Below are 18,667 nucleotides of genomic sequence, written 5' to 3' on the forward strand. Positions count from 1 at the left end.
TGTTTCTATGCAAAGATGGGACTTTCTACTCCAGTAGAGAGTGACAGTCTCAGAATGCCCCAGGGGCACTTCTACCCTGTCCTAAGGGGCCTCTTGGAATCAGCATGGACACAGTGGTGGTGAATTTGGTTTGGAGTTGGTATTGCCAAGGGCTCCTTCAAGCTGCCTTTCCAACCTCTTGCCTCACTTGAATACATTCATTCCATTGTCCCTCTCTCTGCAAAGAGCCCTGATAGTGCAAACCTTAAGCACTCAGTTGGCAACCAAAAGTCTGGTGGTTCAAAACCCACTACTTGGCTTCCATGAAGATTACAGCAGAGCAAACCCCAGCGAGGGGGGTGGCAGGGGACAGTGCTACTCTGTCCCATGGGGTCGCTTTGTGTTGGAATCGACTGGAAGGTACCCACAACCACAACAATATTGCAAACGGTGACTTCACAGCCCAGGTGGTCTGAATTTGAGTAGGCTTATGAGTCCTCACTCACCGCCCACAGGCAACTTCCCGCCTATCAGGCCACTCCTGCCCTGGGACTGTCCCAGAGAGGGCTTTGACACCCTGCAATCTGGCAGGAGAGCCTCCTCTGGGTTTAGGTTGAAGCACGGTTGTGGCTGAGATTTGGGGGCGCTCAGAGAAAGGAACGCAAGCGAAAACAGACAAGCTGGTTAGCGGTTTGAATTCTTGCGCACTCAGGAGGGGACACCAGCTGTCCCCGTGTTTTCCACAAGTGTTTGTGAATGGCCAGATGTGGTTGGTGGCTGGCTTAAGCTGCCGAGTGCTTTTGGCCCAGAAAGCTTTTTCTTTTTTTAGAGTAAGATGTCATTTTCGGCTTCCAGGCCTCTGGAAGATCCAAAAAAGATCGCTCAAAGTTCTGAGTCTACCCAAAACGAAGACGAAAAAGCAGACGAATGAGTGCAAACCAGTAGCTCCATGCCTTTTTTGTTTTAATGACATAATTCTCTGAGCTCAGCACCAATCTCTAGTGTCTGCCCACTGACTGCCACCATCCTACGTGGTTTAAGAGAGCCCAGTGCTCGGAATCCACCAGTCGCCTGTCCACAGTAGAGCCACAGTCTCGGGAACCAGTGGGGCCAGTTCTGCTTTGTCCTACAGGGTCACTAGGACTTGGAATTGGTTTGATGGCAGTTGAGTCTGTGTTATTTATTTTTAAAAATTTTTTAAAGGCATGGACATTGGTTTTTCATGTAAAATATAACTGGTTTCTTCCCAGTACCTGTTTAAAGCTCAGGTTGAAGACCTCTTCCTCTAACTGCTGACTGACTGCAACCCACCCAAGGGGCTTCACTGTAGCCTGGCACTTCAGAGGGGGAGGCAAATGTGCCCCCTGCTCCGGGCTTCCCAAAATGGGCGAGTAAATGACAGAGTAGCGGGCTCTCATTGGCTGTTCTTTCCTGGAGCCTGACCCCTGGTCTCATTGCCAGCAGCTGAGGTGCCAATTAAAGGTAGACTAGTTGTCTAGCGTGTTGGCAGAGCTGCTAGGGCAGCCTGTGCTGACTGGCTGCTGACGGGCAATGCATTTTCCCAGGCAGGCAGGAGGGCTGAGGTCTGGATTTCAAGTCCTAGAAGCAGAAGGGTAAGGGCCTGAGCAGCCAATAGTGTGTGCCCCTCCAGAGCAGCCTATCAGAGATGAGCTGACATCATCACCTCTAAAATACTCCACAGACTGTGTCTGCCACAAGTGACAGGCCCCAGTAGGTGCAGTGGGAAAGAGGGAGGGAGGGAGGGAGAGAGAGAAGGAAGATTTGGATTACATAGATCCCCAAGGCCTAGGCTTTCCTGGTCTGAAATAGCAGCCCACACCTTCCCTATATTTAGAGAGCATTCAACGCTTCCCTGGACCTACAGGAACTGTTGAGAAATGTAGCAATGGTCCAGCCTCATTGACAACATTCCACATCTGGTTGGGGAAGATAAGGAAGAAGGAACGGTTCCTTCACCTGGCTTCCGGACCCCAGAGGTCAGTCCTCCCTGAGAGGAGCAGGCTGCTTGGCCTCCTTAACACCTCCCATCATCCTTTGCAGGGAAGAAGCCAGGCCAAACCAGGACACTGGCACTGGGCTTTCTCTGTTGCTAAGCACCTGGAGACAAGTTCTGTCATCCGTTTTCCCACCCCATAACACAGGCACATTAGTCCTTGTGCAAGGCAATCCCCTGGGCTGGCTCAGATTTTCAGACTCGGCTGCCCTGCCTCCCAATGCTCTTATCAACGCGACCAGAACCCAAGAGGGAGCACATGCCAATCCTAACGTGGGTCTTCTTCTCCAGCCTGTGTACAACCAAGGGTATGTGCGCGCTTTTTTATTTTGGTGCTGGATGTGTGAGGAGCTGAATCCCTAATTATCATTGTGGAGAGATGCCTTGAAATGCTGTCTCCAGCTGAAGCTCCAGACTCTGGGGTGTAGCGGAAAAATACATCCACACATTCATCACCATCTCTGCAGTCTCCAAACCCAGCACACTATTTCTCTGTACAGGAAAAGTGTGTGCCCCAGCCCACCACCCGGCTGTTGTGGGGCAACTGGAGGGAAGACCCCAGCCATGTCTCCCTCACTGCCTGTGTGCCCCATACAAAGCCTTCAGATGGCACTGCCACCCCCTTCCTCTCTGCTGGAGGACACGGTACATTTTGCCGCTGGTGAGCAGGAACAGGCAGGTACCCCTGCCCTGCCTTCCTCTGCCTAGGGAACTTGGGTTGGGAGCCTACAAACAAAGGAAAAAACTGCTCTTTTGGGGACTTTCCCCCAAATAGCATCCACTTGACACTTGTCGAGAATCCCTAGATCAATGCACACGGCTGCTAACTGAAAGGTTGGAAGTTCAAGTTGACCCAGAGGCATCTCAGAAGAAAAGCCTGGTGATCCACTGCCAACAGATCACAGCCATAAAAGCCCTGTGAAGCACAGTTCTACTCTGGTGCCAAGCTGCACTGGCGGCACAGAACATAGTCACCAAGTTTAAGGTCATAAACCCAGGTGGAGGAACTGACATCTCCACCCAGTACCCTTGCAGAAAAACCACCCGAGCATGGAGGAAAAATCCAGGGTCGGGAGTCTGGGCCCATCCTCCACTGGCTGGTCACCTCTGACTCCTGCACACTGTTTGCCATCTCTAGCAAGCAATCTACAAAGGCAGATACCTACACTTTGTCCTCGGAGCCCTGGTGGCATACTTGTTATGTGTTGGGCTGCTAACCACAAGGTCTAAAGTTCAAGACCACCCGTTGCTGCTCGAGAGAACGTACTCCCATAAAGAGTTACGGTCTCAGAAACACACAGGGGCAGTTCTGCTCTGTCCTATTGGATGGCAACACTGTCAGAAGGGACTTGATGGCAATGAGCTTAACACTGCCCCTGTTGATGCTTTTCATTTCCAGAGATCGCTGAGGAGTTGGGCGTGTGTCAGCTTGCCAACTAGGTGATCTTACCTCTATTAGTGAAACTGATTCTCCTGGACGATTGTTCTACACAGCATGTTTTCTCATAGATTGCTTTTGGTTACAGTTGTTTCAGGTTAACAGAAAAACTGCACAGAAAATAGAGTTTCCTGGGACCCTCTTAACCTGCTCTGCTCTGCATTAGCATCATGCTCTGCTAGGGTGCGTGTGTTAGCCTTCCTGAATCAGCATCGACGCATGGCTTTGGCCTGGGCCACGGTTTAACTTACTCTGTGCTTATTTTAACACCTGCACCATGCCATGTGGCTGCACTATCCCACTAAACATAGCCACTACCCGCCAAATGTCCTCCACTTCTGAATGTTGGTGGACACGCACCATTCCCTTTGAAGGCCACTTTCCCCACTGGCTTTTGTAAGCCCCTGGATGTCACCCCCTTCTGCTCTCCCTCAACCATGGATCTTTTTTCTCTCTTCTTTAGTTTTGCCTTTTCGGAAACTCCAGATAGTTTGGGCTCCATTCCCAATCACCATGTAAAAGCATACATGGCAAGAAAGCGAGCCACGCACTTATGTAGGCTTGTGTCCCAGGACACAGAACAGTTCGGCGAATGTCATTAAAGGTGAATTGTCTATTAAGTTGGGGATAGCACTTTGAAAAAAATTGACATATTCTGAGAATGACCAACATGTGACACAGAGATACAGAGTGAGCACACGCAGCTGGGGAAATAACATTGGTAGACTTGCTCTTACTCGGCGCTGCCACACACCCCCAACTTGTAAAACACACACACACACACACACACACAGTGAAAAGCGCTGTACATGAGGTATGCCTGTAGTTGGTTCACACAGCCCGCAGCTCTCCAGACTGACATCTTGTCCACAGCAGCCAGCATTTGCGGCTCCTCCCAGCCTTCCCATGACTTGACAGCGCTTGTCCTCTACCGGGTCTGTTGGCGGGGCCCTGGTGGCACTGGTACTAGGCTTCAGCTTGCACCCACCAACTGCTCTGCAGGAAAAGGATGAGGCTTTCTACTTCTGTAAAGAGCTTTGGTCTTGGAGAGGCACCGGGGAAGTTGTCCCCTGCCGGGACGAGCCCTAGGAGTTGCAGTGGACTTGATGGCAGTGGGGTTTGCTTTGGGGGAGGAAGGCCTCCCGGGGCTGCAGGTGGGGTTTGCCCCACAGGTAACCCAGGAGCAAGGACTTCCCTGGCAGACCCAGATAGGAACTGCCGCCGGTTCACTAATTGCACTCTAAGCAGGACTCACTCTGTGGGGACCAACTTCCCAGAGCTTCCCCTGTTCTGGCCTTTGGGCAGGATTTGTCAGTTTGGGATGGAGTAGACAAAACAATTTTGTAAGACAGATGCCCGTCACGTGTGCACAAAGAGGGACTCCTTGTGAGAGAACAAGGAGCCCGTGTCTACAACAGGCCTTTATATTTGGCTGGACAACTTGTTCTCAGTGATGTGTCCATAGATGTGTCTAGCCCCAGCCCCAGTCTCAGATTGAAATATACAGTCAAATGACATACATGTCTGTGTGTAAGGGTCCAGTGTGTAGAAATGGTGGTGACCGACTAACCTCCTAAAGGGATAGTACTGAGCTTGCCGCACAGAAGAGCTGAAAATGATCCTCAGAGCCAGTCACTCGCTACACCAGTCATGTGACATGTTGCTCCTGTGGGCCATTGAGTTGATCCTGACTCCTGCAGCCCCTGGGTGACAGTAGAGCTGCCCCAGAGAGCGCCCTGGACAGTTGTGATAGAAGCGGGGGTCGAACATCAAGTCCTCCTGACAAGGAGTGGCCGGCTGAGTCCCACCCACTCACCCTTGGCTTCAAGCTGAACGCTTTAACTGTGGCCACCAGGGCTCCTTATTGATAACATGGAATCATCGCCAGCTGGGTTAGGCAAGGTTCTCTAGAGAAACAAAGCCAGGACACTTGGGGTTTTATAGCTATAGAAGGATAGGTTAATACAGCGAGAAGAAGTACAAAAGCTAATAGTATTCCACAAAGCAATACAGTCCAACTTACTCTCGGGGGACAGTCAATATACTGAAGGTCCTTCCTGCCCACACCAGCCCCTGGTCAGGAGGTACAGAGTGGCTAGTGGGAGGCCCTGAGTCTGTCTGCAGGCAAGATGCGTAGAGACGGCCAGCAGGCAAGAGACACGGTGATGGAGGGTAGGGGGTTGGGGAGGCGGCAGCAGCAGGAAGATTAGGTGCCAAGGCGTAGCAATGGCCAATAGCACAGCAGCAGCAGCTGAGCGAAGCAGGTCATGATGGAGCCTCAAGGCATAGTGATGTACCACGGCTACATGATCCACGGAGTGGTTTAGCCCACAGGTAGTGCAGCACAAGGTGGATGCCAAGCAACTAACTCAGGCAGCAACATGCTGGTCCTATCGCCAGGGAGCGAGATGAAGAGGCTGGCCTCTGGAGAGCCATTTATCTCAGTGACCCTCCAATCAAGCTGATTGACAGGCTGAACTCCACCCACGTGTTCCTACAGGAGCCAAGTTGGCACAAAAAATCATATTACACTATCTAAAATGGGGGTTAGGGTGGACGCGTGTTTGCTCTCTGTCTTGATTCCTCCATCCTTACTGGGAGCAGCTGCACATGATGGTTTTGGAGGTATGGGTATGGTGGGAGAAGAAGGGGCAGAAGCCATGCTCCGACCCGGCATGATGTGCAGGCAGGCTTGCAGCCCAGGGGGAAGCTGGGAAAGGATATAGGAATATGAGAGGTGGTACCGCTCTAGCAGAAAGACTGAAGGCAATACATCCCCACAAGAAGACTACCTTCAGGTTGGCCAGGTTGAGAGGCCAAGGAGCCTCAGGCTGGGACAGAGGCCAAGGCCACCCTGTCTGCACCTCATCCTACAGACTGCTGAGTGTATTTATAGAATGAAGAAAAAGAGAGAAAACTAGCTGGGTGTCGCTGCTGGAAGTTACGTAACGTGCCTTGGTTTCCGACTGTACAGTCCTCGTGAATTTTCTTTTCACTGGGTTTTATCAGAGCCCATCCTGACAATTGTTCTGACCCCAGAAAAGATTGTGAAATGAACCCGTGAAAGAGCAAAAGGGGCCTCAGACTTGGAGAGAAAATAGCTCAAGTGTGACTCGGTAAAATGCTGACAGGGGCACAGTGGGAGAGTCATCTCTCACTCATCCTAGAAAGCTGCCTCTTAGGGGTGAGCTAACCCCAGAGAAGGCACCGCACCTCTTTGAGGAGGATGCTGAGCACAGCTCAGTACCACTAGTGGGAAGAAATAGCCATGGGAAGAGCCTCTCCACTGTCTAAATACTGACCTCTTGTGGCCAGTTTAATCATTGAACTGTTTTTGCATCTGGGAAATACTCGGATTTTTTTTTTTTTTTTTTGAAGTGAACTCTGATTTATGGCAGTGTGTCTGAGTAGACTTGTGTTTTGTGGAGTTTTCGATGACTGGATTTTCAGAATCCATCATCAGATCTTTCTTCCAAACCACCAACCCTTATTGTTTGCTGCTGAGCATGTCAGTCATTTGCCAAACTCCGAGACTCCAGGCTAGGCAAACGTGGCACTTCGCATTAGTCAATGCTCAGATTTTTACTGAGCATCTATCCCAAACATGGGAGTGGTCTAGACTCTAAGGGCGGGGCAATGAAAGAAGGAAGCAGCCTCCGTGGAACCTCTTATACTAGGGATAGTTGGAGAAAGAGGAGAATCAGATAGTGCAAATATCCAATTAGCTTGTAAAACAGATAGGTCAGATGCTAATAAATGATCTGGGAAAGGAACCTGCATCAGGAGAATGCGGGCATCGGGGATGGGGTGGAGGGGAGTTCTTTTAAACCGTGTGTTCAGGGAACACTTCATGGAGAAGACAGACCAAGGTAACAGAAACTCACTGCCATCAAGTCGGTTCTGCTCACAGCGACCCTCCAAAACAGAGTAGCGCTGCCCTTGTGGGTTTCTGAGAGTGTAACTCTTTACGAGAACAGAAAGCCTCATCTTTCTCCTGCGGAGTAGCTGGTGGAGTCACACTGCTGACCTTGAGGTTAGCAGCCTAACGCATAACCCACTACACCATCAGGTACCCAGGGCAAAAAGGATTCCAAATGGAGGGAGCCACCCATGCGTAGGTCCTGAGAGCCAAGTGTCTTTTGATCCAAAGGACCATCTGGAGGCCAGTGGCCGGTGTCACTACACTTAAGTGAGTTGGGAATGGGATACAGGCCATACTGGACCATGATGATGCAGAGAGTGAGAAACAGTCTGGCTCAAGATATATGGTCAAAGGGGAGCCAAATCCTTCGGATGGGGATACATATGGCACGGGAGAAAGAGGACTCAGTTGTGACGAACAGGCCTTTGACTTGAATGGTTAGAAAGATGGGGGGCACCACTGATCGAGAGCAGGAGGAAGATGGGAATGTATCCTTTTGTGCGTGCACATCAGGTCCGTTTGGGACATGTTGCCCTGAGCGGTGAAGGAAACCCAAATCCCCACAACTGGTCATATCAGAAGAAACAGAGGAAATATTGAAATTGTCAAGGATTTCCTTCTGCTTGGCTCCACAGTCAAAGCCAATGGAGGCAGCAGGAAAGAGATCAAATGATGAACTGTGTTAGGCAAGTCTGCTGCACAAGACCTCTTTAACATGGGGAAGAGTCAGGATGTCGCTGTGAGGACTAAGGTGTACCCGACCCAAGCCGAGGTATTTTTGATCGCCTCTTATGCACGTGAAAGTTGGACATTGACTAAGGAAGGCTGAAGACCAATTATGCATTTCTTCCCTGAATGAAGGATGCAGAAAGCACCCCGGATTGCCAAAAACACGAACAAATCTTTCTTGGCAGAGCCACAGCCAGAGAGCTCCTTAGAAGCTAGTGTTCTCTGGACATTTTATCCGGAGCGCCTCGTCTCTGAAAAAGGACACCAGGCTTGATAAAGTAGAAGGACAGTGAAGAGGGGAAAGAGAGAAATTGACACGGTGGCTGGCACGTGGCTGAAACCTGCCACTTATGAGGACGGCGCAGGACCACGCAGTGCTTCATTCTGTTGTCCAAAGGGGGTGCTACGGGTCAGAACCAACTCCACTGCTCCTAAGCACAGCAGCAACAAGCTTGAGCTGCCTGCTTGACAACCCACCGGGGTTCCTCAGATTTCCATCAGAAGCCTCATCAGTGTACAGCGCCCTGACACTCCCTGGGAATTCCTCTGGTTTGCTTTGAAGTTTTGGCTCCTCACTGAGGAAAAGATCTAGGTCTTTAGCAACAGCTGCCCATCGATGGCCCTTAGCAGGAGCTCGGGGTATGCTCATTAAACTGTATTGAGACTGGAGGGTCACCTAGTGAACAGTTGATCACAACTGGTTCCGGATCAATGTCTCGGGACAGTGGGGAAGGCTGGTGTGTTTCTCAAGCTCAGAGTGATCATTCAAGACCCACTGTTCCGGTTTACAAGTGACAATATGCCACGGTGTCACACCAGCTCTGTTTTGAAGCCGCGTACAAAACGGGCCCTGTTGCCATGAACAGATGGTTCCGAGGCTGATACCACTGTTCGAGAAATTTTAAATGGGCTGGCTTGACTATATACAAAGAGGCTTCCAAAAGTTCGTGGAAAAAACCCATTATCTTTTCATTCCGTACTCTTGCCGGAATACCGCACTGAGTGATTTCTTTGTTAACTGTTTCTCAACACACTGCCATCCAGGGAATTCCGTCTTCTGGTGACACGCTAAGGCAGGCTAGAACTGGCCCACGATGATAACTCTTTCCGGGAGTAGAAAGCCTGCTATTTCTCCCATCATTAACAGAGAGTGATGAGCAACATATAAGAATATCCCATTAAATATTTTCTTTCCCGCCCAGTGATAAAATAAAAACCGATGGGTTCCAAATGCTATAGTACACTTCTGTGCGATAGGAACCGCAAGGTTTTAACTCTCCCCCAATAAAAGGAGAAATCGTCTTCGTTCCCCAAAGAGCGTTGGGTGGAGAATTAAGAGGAGCGCGCTGGGGGCTGGGGGAGAAGTACTTGGTCGAATGCACTCCTCTCACCGCCTGCCACAGCAGACGCCCTGCATAATCTTTCAGCTCTAAGGAGGACTGTGTTGATCTGGGGTTGCCAGGTGCCACCCAGTAAGCTCCAACCCTCAGCGACCCTGCGGACAACAGAATGAAACCCTGCGCGATCGTGATCCTGTGCCATCCTCACAAGAGGGTGGACCTCGCTGGGGATAAGCTGTGGTGCCATCTTGGAAAAAGATGGCAAAACTCCTTTGGGATAAGGCAATGCCAGGATTTAGGAAGAAGGTTAATGGACCGTGGGCAGGCCTTGGAAGGAAGGGAACCTGTGTTTCCATTTTTATCCGTGTAAAAATCTGTAGATTCCCTTAAGAGCGGCTCTGTTTAGGGCATGTCTAAAACGCTCTTCTCCCTCTCCCTCATTTCCCTCATGCAGCATTTTAACTAGACTGCTCTAGCTCCGAGCCACACTGCAGCATCTAACCCTCAGACCTGCCTTGGGAGTTTTGAGATGAGGGCGTCGTGAAAGGCTTTAGAGATGGCTAAACCGTGCTTAGGCGTTGGGCTGCTAATGGTAAGGGCAGCAGTTCAAACCCACCAGTCGCTCCACCGGAGCAGGATGAGGCTTTCTATTCCTATTAAGAGTCACAGCCTTGCAAACCCGTAGGGCAGTTCTAGTTTGCCTTGTAGGGTTGCTATGAGTCGGCGTGGGTTACCTGCCAGTGGGTTTGGGTTTTTTGCTAGTTTGTTTTATAGTTTTGTATTGCAGTGTGTGGTGTAACCAATCACATTTTTGTTATAAAGGCCCTGAAGATGTTTCTTCTCAATGAGTCTGCAGACACTTGGTAGGTTGGAGACAGCTGCCTCGTCAGAGGGAGGTATCTCTGAGTGTGCTCACTCGCTGCCATTGAGTCGATTCGGACTAATAGCGACCCTATACGGCAGTGTGGGACTGCCTCCGTGGGTTTCTAGGGATTCAACTCTTCACAGGAGCAGACAGCCTCATCTTTCTCCTGCGGAGCAACTGGTAGGCTCAAACCACTGATCTGGTAGCTCAGTGCCTAGCCCACCATGCCACCAAGGCTCCTGATGAATAGGAGGTGTTATTCCCCATAAGCGAAGCATTGGCTTCTCTGAGGAGCATGTGTAATATGGTACATACCAAGGTCCTAGCCATTGGTGACAGCAAGGAGTCAGGCTGTACCCGCAAGCAGGGAATAAACCAGGAGTATGCAGAACCGTGAAAGAGACTACCAAGGTTAAACAGAGGGCACCTGAAATTATGAACGCCCTCATCTCTGACTTGCATCAGGCAGGAGTAAGTTACAAACTCCAGGACATTTCTTCCGAACTGAGCAGCAAGCATGTACCTTTCCTTGGACAATTTGCAGTTTCCCCATGTCTTGGTTCATATAGCCCCGTTTCCAGAAATACCCCTTCCCTGAGACCATGCTTCTACTCTGTGTCATGTTTGAGATCTGCCCCCGGGTGATCCCAGGAAACTCCCTTGCCCCCTGTTTATCCAGATTGGGCAGAGTGCCTGCCCTCCGCCTGCTGCTAACTTCACACCATGCAGGGTTCTCTAACCCCACTTGCCAAGTTCGTTGGTAACTGTCTTGTTCACCTGGTGGCTTTCCCCACTGGATTATCAACTCCAGGACCATCCTTTTCCACTGAATTCCTTAGCACACCGTGTGATCTGCAAAAAAAATAGCAGCTCTTGGAAGGCCGGGCCTGCTTCTGTTACTTGTTTCTCAAACAAGAGCCGAAGTCGCTATAAGGGCTTCCATAAGGGGCTGCAGAGGCACCTGACTTGAACTCTCTGCATCCACTGACCCGCTCCACAACTGTGTCTTCCCCACAAAACCAAATCCTAACTCCCTGCCATCCGGTCGGTTCCAACTCACAGTGACCCTGCAGGACAGAGCAGAAGAGCCCCGGTGGGTTTGTGAGGCTATAACTCTTTCTTTGATATCATTCTCCCTCGGAGCAGCAGGTGGGTCCCAGTGGCTGACCGTGCGTACACTTAGCAGTCCAGGTCGTAACCACTATGTCACCAGAGATCCCACAGTTCCCCCACAACCCTCCGCAAACTCTGCCCATCCTCCAGGGCCCCAGGAAAGCTCTCCTCTGCTTCTCCTCTGACTGCGGTTAGCTGCCATCAAGGCAGTGGACTCTGACAGTTCCGTGTACAGCAGGGCGAAATGTCACCCTTCGATGGTACGCTGCAGCCAACGTGTGTGCCCAGAGCCTTCCTGTACATGGGGCTCATCTTCCAGCATTATACTGGGTAATATCCTGTGGGGATGCGGAGGGCTTTCACTGGCTGTTTGGGGGATGCAGATCTCCAGGACTTTCTTCCGAGTCTGTCTTAGTCCGGAAGCACCACTAAGACCCATCCACTCTGGGTATTTCAATATCGGTGACCTAGTTTCCAGCACCACTGCAATGCACAGTAGGAGAAACTGACAGCTGGTTCCTGATTACTCTCCCTCTAACTGGAAGTGCTAAAGGGCAGCCTTGTGGACGTTCGACATCGTCTGATGCTGCTCCATACTTTGCCCCGTCATACGTGGTTTCAAAAGACCACCAACCACTGCCATTGAGTCCATGCTGAGTCGTAGTGACCCTAAATAGGCTGTCCAACGCTGTAAATCTCTACGGGAGCAGACAGCCTCGACCTTCTCCTGCAGAGGTGCTGGTTGTTTTGAACTGTTGAAGTGAAGCAGAAATGTACATGAGGAGCAATGGACACTTAAAAGAGGATAGATTGGCCTGTGGGATCAGCTCTGGACTGCTAGCAGCAAGGTTGGTGGGTCAAACCCACCAGTCACTCCAAGGGGGGGTGGAAATGCCCATTGACAGCCTTGGCAACCAAGATATGGTCACTAAGGAACCCTGGTGTCATAGTGGTTACACATGGGGCTTCCAATCACAGGTCAGCTGTTTGAAAGAGAAAGATGAGGCTTTTTACCACACACCCCCAATAAAGGGTTACAATCTCAGATGTTCACAGAGGCAGTTCTACCCTGTCCTAGTATGGACTTGCTGGCAGTGAGGGGTGTCAGAATCAACCTACTGGAGCTGAGTAGGAAAACATGGTGATAGCATTCACCCAGTGATCATAGCTTGTGCTCTGAGTCTCTGCAGACGTGCGTGTGTGTGTGCGCGCGTGTGTGTATGTGTGTGTGTAGAAACTCTGTCACTCCTGTGGGTTGGTGGACTTGCCTAAGGAGAGGCCAGCCCCAGAGCTTATACATGTGAATACTGAATGGACCATCCTCCTGGACAGCCTGTTCCCTGGCCCCTGCCCCCATGCATCTAAAGTAGGCATACACAGGAATGAGGCGCTTCCTCTGCAGGGTGGGGGATAGGGGTAGGAAGGGAACAAATTGTGGGTGGGTCTTCCATTTTCTTCCCTGCAGCCAGTACATACGGAGGTGGTCAAAAGACCCGAGTCCAGCTCACATATCCCCTCCGTCTCCTCCCCTCTCTGTCTCTCTCTGTGCCCGCAGGTCAGCGTGGAGGTCCTGGTGGAGTATCCGTTCTTCGTGTTTGGACAGGGCTGGTCGTCGTGCTGTCCGGAGCGAACCAGCCAGCTCTTCGATTTGCCGTGCTCCAAGCTCACCGTGGGGGATGTCTGCATCTCGCTTACGCTCAAGAACCTGAAGAACGGCTCTGTTAAGAAGGGCCAGCCCGTGGATCCGGCCAGCGTCTTGCTGAAGCACGCCAAGCACGACAGCCTCGCGCCCGGCAGACACCGGTACCCGGAGCAGGAAAACGGAATTCATCAGGGAAGCGCCCCGATGCTCTCGGAGAACGGAGAACTGAAGTATCCAGAAAAAATCGGATTGCCCGGCGCGCCCTTGCTCACCAAAATCGAACCCTGGAAGCCCTCGGCGACCAGGAAGAGGAGGTGGTCCGCGCCGGAGACCCGAAAACTGGAGAGGCCGGACGACGACGAGCCACCTTTGACTCTTCCCAAGCCTTCTCTAATTCCTCAGGAGGTTAAGATTTCCATTGAAGGCCGGTCTAACGTAGGCAAGTAAAGGCCTCCTGGGGGGACGGGGAGGAAAGCTGGCCCTCCCTGGTCGGTTTTTATCCAGATTACTGTACTGTAGGCTCTATAACACAGTATTTACATGTTATCCTCTTACTTTAGGTTCATGTTATAACCTTGTCATTCGAGTTACAGCTGGTGTTTTACAGGAGGCTGGTGCATATGCTTTTTCCACGCGTGTTTGTCGGCGAGGGGGGTTCGGGGCTGCCCAGGCCCCCCCAGTGTCCTGGTGGGATACAAGGGGACGTCACAGCCCCTGCCTGTGGCCGCAGCGCAGACACAGCTATGGGGCTCTAACTCCGGCCAGCTGGTGTTCCAGGGGGGCATCCTGCAGGGGTGGGGCCTCGGGCGGGATAGCCAGGGTCTCTTTCTCTGTGCCCGCCTCTGTCTTGCTCGCAGCCTGGGTTTCAGGGGCCGAGCTGGGTCTCCAGGTGGTCCTCCCGTGCAAAGGGAAAATCCAGAACCCAGCCGCGGCGTCCTCCCTGGGACATCAGGCAGCCCGTGGGAAGCTAACCTTTTCACATAACTTTCCAACCACCGACCCCTGCCACCCCCAACCCCCACCCGGCCCCATCCCTCCAACCTATTTTACAATAAAAGCAACTTTTAATCATAGAGATATATATTCCCCCTATGGGGCCTGACTGCACTGATATATATATATTTTTAAGAGCAACTGCCACAGGTGGGGTTTCATTTCTGCTTTTCCTAGTGCAGAGAAATTGCCAGGGGGGGCGTAGTGGGCAGGGAACCCCCGGCAGGCACCGCCGGCGGGGGTGGTGGGGGTGGGACTGAAACCGCACCCCGCCCCACCACGGGTTGGTTGCTGTGCAGCATAGGAAAACGAATCAGGTTATTTCATTGACTTCCCTCCCAAGAGGAGATGCAAACTCCCCCGGTCAGTGAGAAACAGCCGGAGCTCTTTGCATTGGGTTTGCAAATCGTATGTATGTCTTTTAACTCTAGTACTGTTTATAGTTCACGAAGATGGACAATTCGGGTGCCACTTTTTCAGATTCCAGTGTGACGCAAGAAATTCGATTTTGAAGTTGAACCTCTATTACTCTCTTTAAGCACTCAGAATGCTGTGCACACTTTATTGCCAAGCATCTTGGTCTAGCATTCAACAAGTACTGTATCTGACTTTAAACTGTTTGGGAAGAAAAATAATAATAATGATAATAATAAGTTGCTTTCTTTCTTTTTCTTTTCCCCCCACCCCCTCCCAACACTGCTAACTACACTTCAGCTCTGCAGAATTTCTCACGAGCAAGATATTGGAAGTTTCGATGTGGTTTTTAAAAGGATGAATGTGAATTATGAACTAGTATGTGACAATAAATGACCACCAAGTACTACCTGACAGGAGGCACTTTTTCACTTTGCTATTTGAGAGTTAAAGGCATTTGCAGAGCTGGCAGCGAAGCAGAGAAAAACAGGATAGAGAAAAGAATATGTTTTTTGTCCAGTGTTTTTTTCTTTTTAAGACAAACTTAAAGAACCTTGCGATTTGCACATTTTGCGTTTAAAATTTGTGTGATTTTCCTGCAGTTTTTTTTAAAATATATATCCAGTAACATTGTGGGAAAGGTTTGGGGGAACTGAACGAGCGCACATAAATGTAGCAATTCCTTTCTAACCTGCCTGCACTCTAGGCCATTTTATAATGTTCTGTTCTTTTCACACTGACTTTAGTCTTTCTGCTACATCCATCACCGAGAACCAAGTCTTAGCAGGACAGCTCTCAACTCTGAGAATTTCTCTTCAGATTCATTGAGGGAGTTTTCAATAGACATTTTTATCTGTGGGCAAGTTTTTAAAATTACTTTATTATTGTTATTACTATTCTTTTAAGATTAAGCCTTCCAACCCGCCCCCCGCCCACCCCATTGGAAATCAAGATGTGATGTTTGGTACAAACCCAGAAAGGATATTTCACGGTTCTAACTTTTCATTTCCCAGCAATCGGAAATATTGTTTGAACATGATAAAGTGATTTACAAAAAAAACCAAAAACGTTTTGTAAAAAGAACTTTTACAAACAGGACTACTTAGAATAGCCACCAGTGATCTGAGCAAAGACGTAACCTGATTTTTTTCTTTTACCATCGCAAATATAACTTTCTCTTCTAGTTTGCAAATTAAAGAAGAAATTCTGAGACGAACCCACATTTTGGCGATCCTGTGCTACTCCGCAGTTTGCTCTCGCCGAGAACGAATGATCTCCACCAACCTTTTTCTGGGGTGTACCTAAAACATTTGACACGTTCGGTCCTTGGTCTTTGGTTTTTCTTCAGCTTGATTACCCTTGCTGCTTGCCAGCCAAGGGAGCTGGGCAGGCCCACTCCTGTAGTCCAACGGTTGCTTGCTTATTTAGTGCTATGGGGTTTTCTTGTTTTTGTTTCCACCGTTTCTGTTCAGAGACCTTGCTTAATCTTCCATATATTCTGCTCAGGGCACTTGTAATTACTAGGTGTGTTTTTCCATTTTGTTCTCTAACCTCCCTCCAGTGGTAAGAGGAACCCAAGGCATCCAGAGAGGGTCCTCTCATTAATACCACTACTGACAGCAACCCATGTGGACTCAGAATCACACGCACGCACGCTACCTTTTGACTGACGAAGAAAGCAGTCTTGAATGGACTGGATCCACTAACCCAACACTAAAACAGGAAAACATCACACCGTTTGGAGCAATAGGAACATCGTCATAACTCATGTGCTTCTATTTCAGCTTATATAGGAGTGATCAGATGAATTGGTTCTTTCCAAACATGATCCCATTTCATTCTCTTACTTTTTCCTTTCTTTCTTTTTTTTTTTCAGCATGTGCAATACTTTCTGTGCCAATATAGTCTTACCGGTGTGCTAGTAGTTAAAGCTCAGACCTTTGGGGCTTTCCCCCTTCCTTGGATGGTCTTTTCTGACTTATCCTAAACCTGTTCTGGCCCAGAGAAAGGCTGGCTGGAAAGGGCCCGGTCAGGGAGAAGCCTCCTGATACCTCTCCCTCCCTCCCTCCCTCCCTCCTTCCCTCCCCCACTGCCACCCACCCCTGCGGATGCTGCGTGCTGGGACAAGGGCACCTTCAGGAGCTCCACTTGTGTCTGCCTGTCCATCTGTCTGTCTCCATGTTGCAGAAAAAGCAAGAAAAACGAGCTGGGGGTGGGGATGGGGTTGGGGCAGCGCTGCGGCTGCCCGGTCACCTGGAGCTGTAACACATGCGGCCAGGAGGCGTCAGGCTCCTTTCTAAGGTGCGTGCACTCTGGACCCGTGGGGCCATAGCCTAGCTCCCACCTAGCTCCCACCGTTCACCTCCGTCGCCCACCCTGCCGGCTGGCAGGTACCTCCTCTGGGTCTAAGCACTTGAGACTGGGAGCTGTGACTCCGGGCGCGGGCACATCCAACTGACCCGGAGTCATTCTGAGCTTGCTGGACAGTGGCTGTCGAGGGGACCACTGGGTCACCAGGGGTCACCCTTGCACCGTGGCAGCTTTCTCTGCAAGTAGCAAGGACACCAGTGCACGGGGAGCCTCCTGGGGTTTGCTGACCTTGCTGAGGCCCCAGGCTCCTAGCACGGGGCTATTGTCACCGGCCATTGTGTAGCAGAGCCGACAATGGCAGGATTCTTCGGTGCCCTCCAGCTAAAGAGGATCAGCCACATGCCTCTGCGTGACATCCCTTGGCAATATTTCCCTACACTCGTCTTTGGTTCTGACTTCGTTCCTGGTCTTTCTTTTCGAAACCACAGGCCTTTTTCGTTTACAATGGAACACAATCACCCACGAAAATTAGTCAGGGCGAAAGAAGACATAATAATAAAACCAACAAACACGAACCTCTCTTTCTAGGGATTTCTCAATATCTCAAATGACTGTTCCTAAGAATGTTAATGGAAGGATGATTTCAGTTTGTCTGGGCCACACTGGGGGGTGGGGGGGTGGGGGAGAGAGAGAGATTGATGCCACTTACCTCAACTCTTTTTAAGTGGGAATCTAAACTGCGTTTTTATTTGAACTTTCAATGTCGGTCATTTGTGTGTGTGTGTTGTTTTCCAACTCACCCGTTTGGGGACGATTTGATTTTTGTTGCTGTTGCTGTGGGGACTCCCATTTTTAACCCCACATTCGATATGAGGTGAGTGTGTTGGGGGTGTTTTTTAAAAATTGTTCTCCCACCGGGAAGTGGCGTCCCCCCTCTGTCTCCCCCACAAGGAACTCTGCGGACACTTTCACACCTCTTACTCAGGGACGGGGCTGGCGCGCGTGTGGTGCACCGATGTGGCCAGAAGCAGCACTTTGACTGCTCTGGGGTAGGGATGTACGATTTCAAAGAATGTTTGGATTTCCCGCATCTTGTGGATTACTCCTTAGATACTGCATAGGATGCAATATACCGCTGCATGTTCAAGACGAACAGTAGCTCCGAGTCACCATAAAATCCACTCTTTGCACATAGGTTGATCTTTACTGAACTATGTTGCCAAATTTTATTTCGTTGTAGTAGCTGTGGATTTTGTGTGTGCGCATGTGCGCGTTTGGGGTTGTTTTGTTTTCGTTTTGTTTTTTATTTTAAGGAAACAATTGACCGACAATGCCCTTTTAACATCTGTGACTACTAAGGAAACTGATTTCTTTTGTAGCAAGAGCTCAAAGAACACTCTGGAAGGCCTTTGGAGACACTACTAATGGCATGCTATTTCAGATGTGGGTGAAGAGTGCTCTTAGAGTGGGAGCCAGGCTACTGAGCTGCATGGCTGTCGGGTCCACTGATGCATGAACGGCAGCGGCTCTACAATGTGTGCTCTGTCTGATCCTCTAGCCCTTTGCAGTTCCTGTGTCCTGGTCACCCTCGCGGGGTCCGGGTGAAAGAAATCACGGGCACTCGCCTGGCCCCAACCAGTTTCTTCAGCAGTGATTTGGGAGGCATAGGGATGAGCCCTTTGGGTTGTTGCTGTTGTTGTTGTTTTAAGTGGAGGCCTTTGCTCCATTTGTGTTTTCAACCCTGGATTTCTGAAATAGAACCTTTAAGAACACATCAAGTAATAAATATACAGAGAATATACTTTTCTATAAAGCACATGCATATGCTATTGTGTGGCGTTGGTTTCCTCTTTTCGACAGACAGTGTCGTGTTTCGTGTTGATAGGGAAATTCCAAACGATTTGCACA

General features: G+C 50.1%; 1 protein-coding gene across 4 annotated transcripts in view; it reads left to right on the plus strand.

Moving 5' to 3' along the window:
- Window positions 1-14,739, plus strand: part of ATXN1 (ataxin 1) — a 477,765-nt gene extending 463,026 nt beyond the window's left edge. For all 4 annotated transcript variants that reach the window (XM_075532432.1, XM_075532414.1, XM_075532440.1 and 1 more), the window contains one exon: window positions 12,956-14,739. In XM_075532432.1, coding sequence (XP_075388547.1) covers window positions 12,956-13,489 — 534 coding nt within the window. In that variant the 3' untranslated portion in view covers window positions 13,490-14,739. The remainder of the gene's footprint in view (window positions 1-12,955) is intronic.
- Window positions 14,740-18,667: the final 3,928 nt, after the last annotated feature.

The sequence above is a fragment of the Tenrec ecaudatus genome, chromosome 1, assembly GCF_050624435.1.
Source record: "Tenrec ecaudatus isolate mTenEca1 chromosome 1, mTenEca1.hap1, whole genome shotgun sequence".
Lineage (NCBI taxonomy): Eukaryota > Metazoa > Chordata > Mammalia > Afrosoricida > Tenrecidae > Tenrec > Tenrec ecaudatus.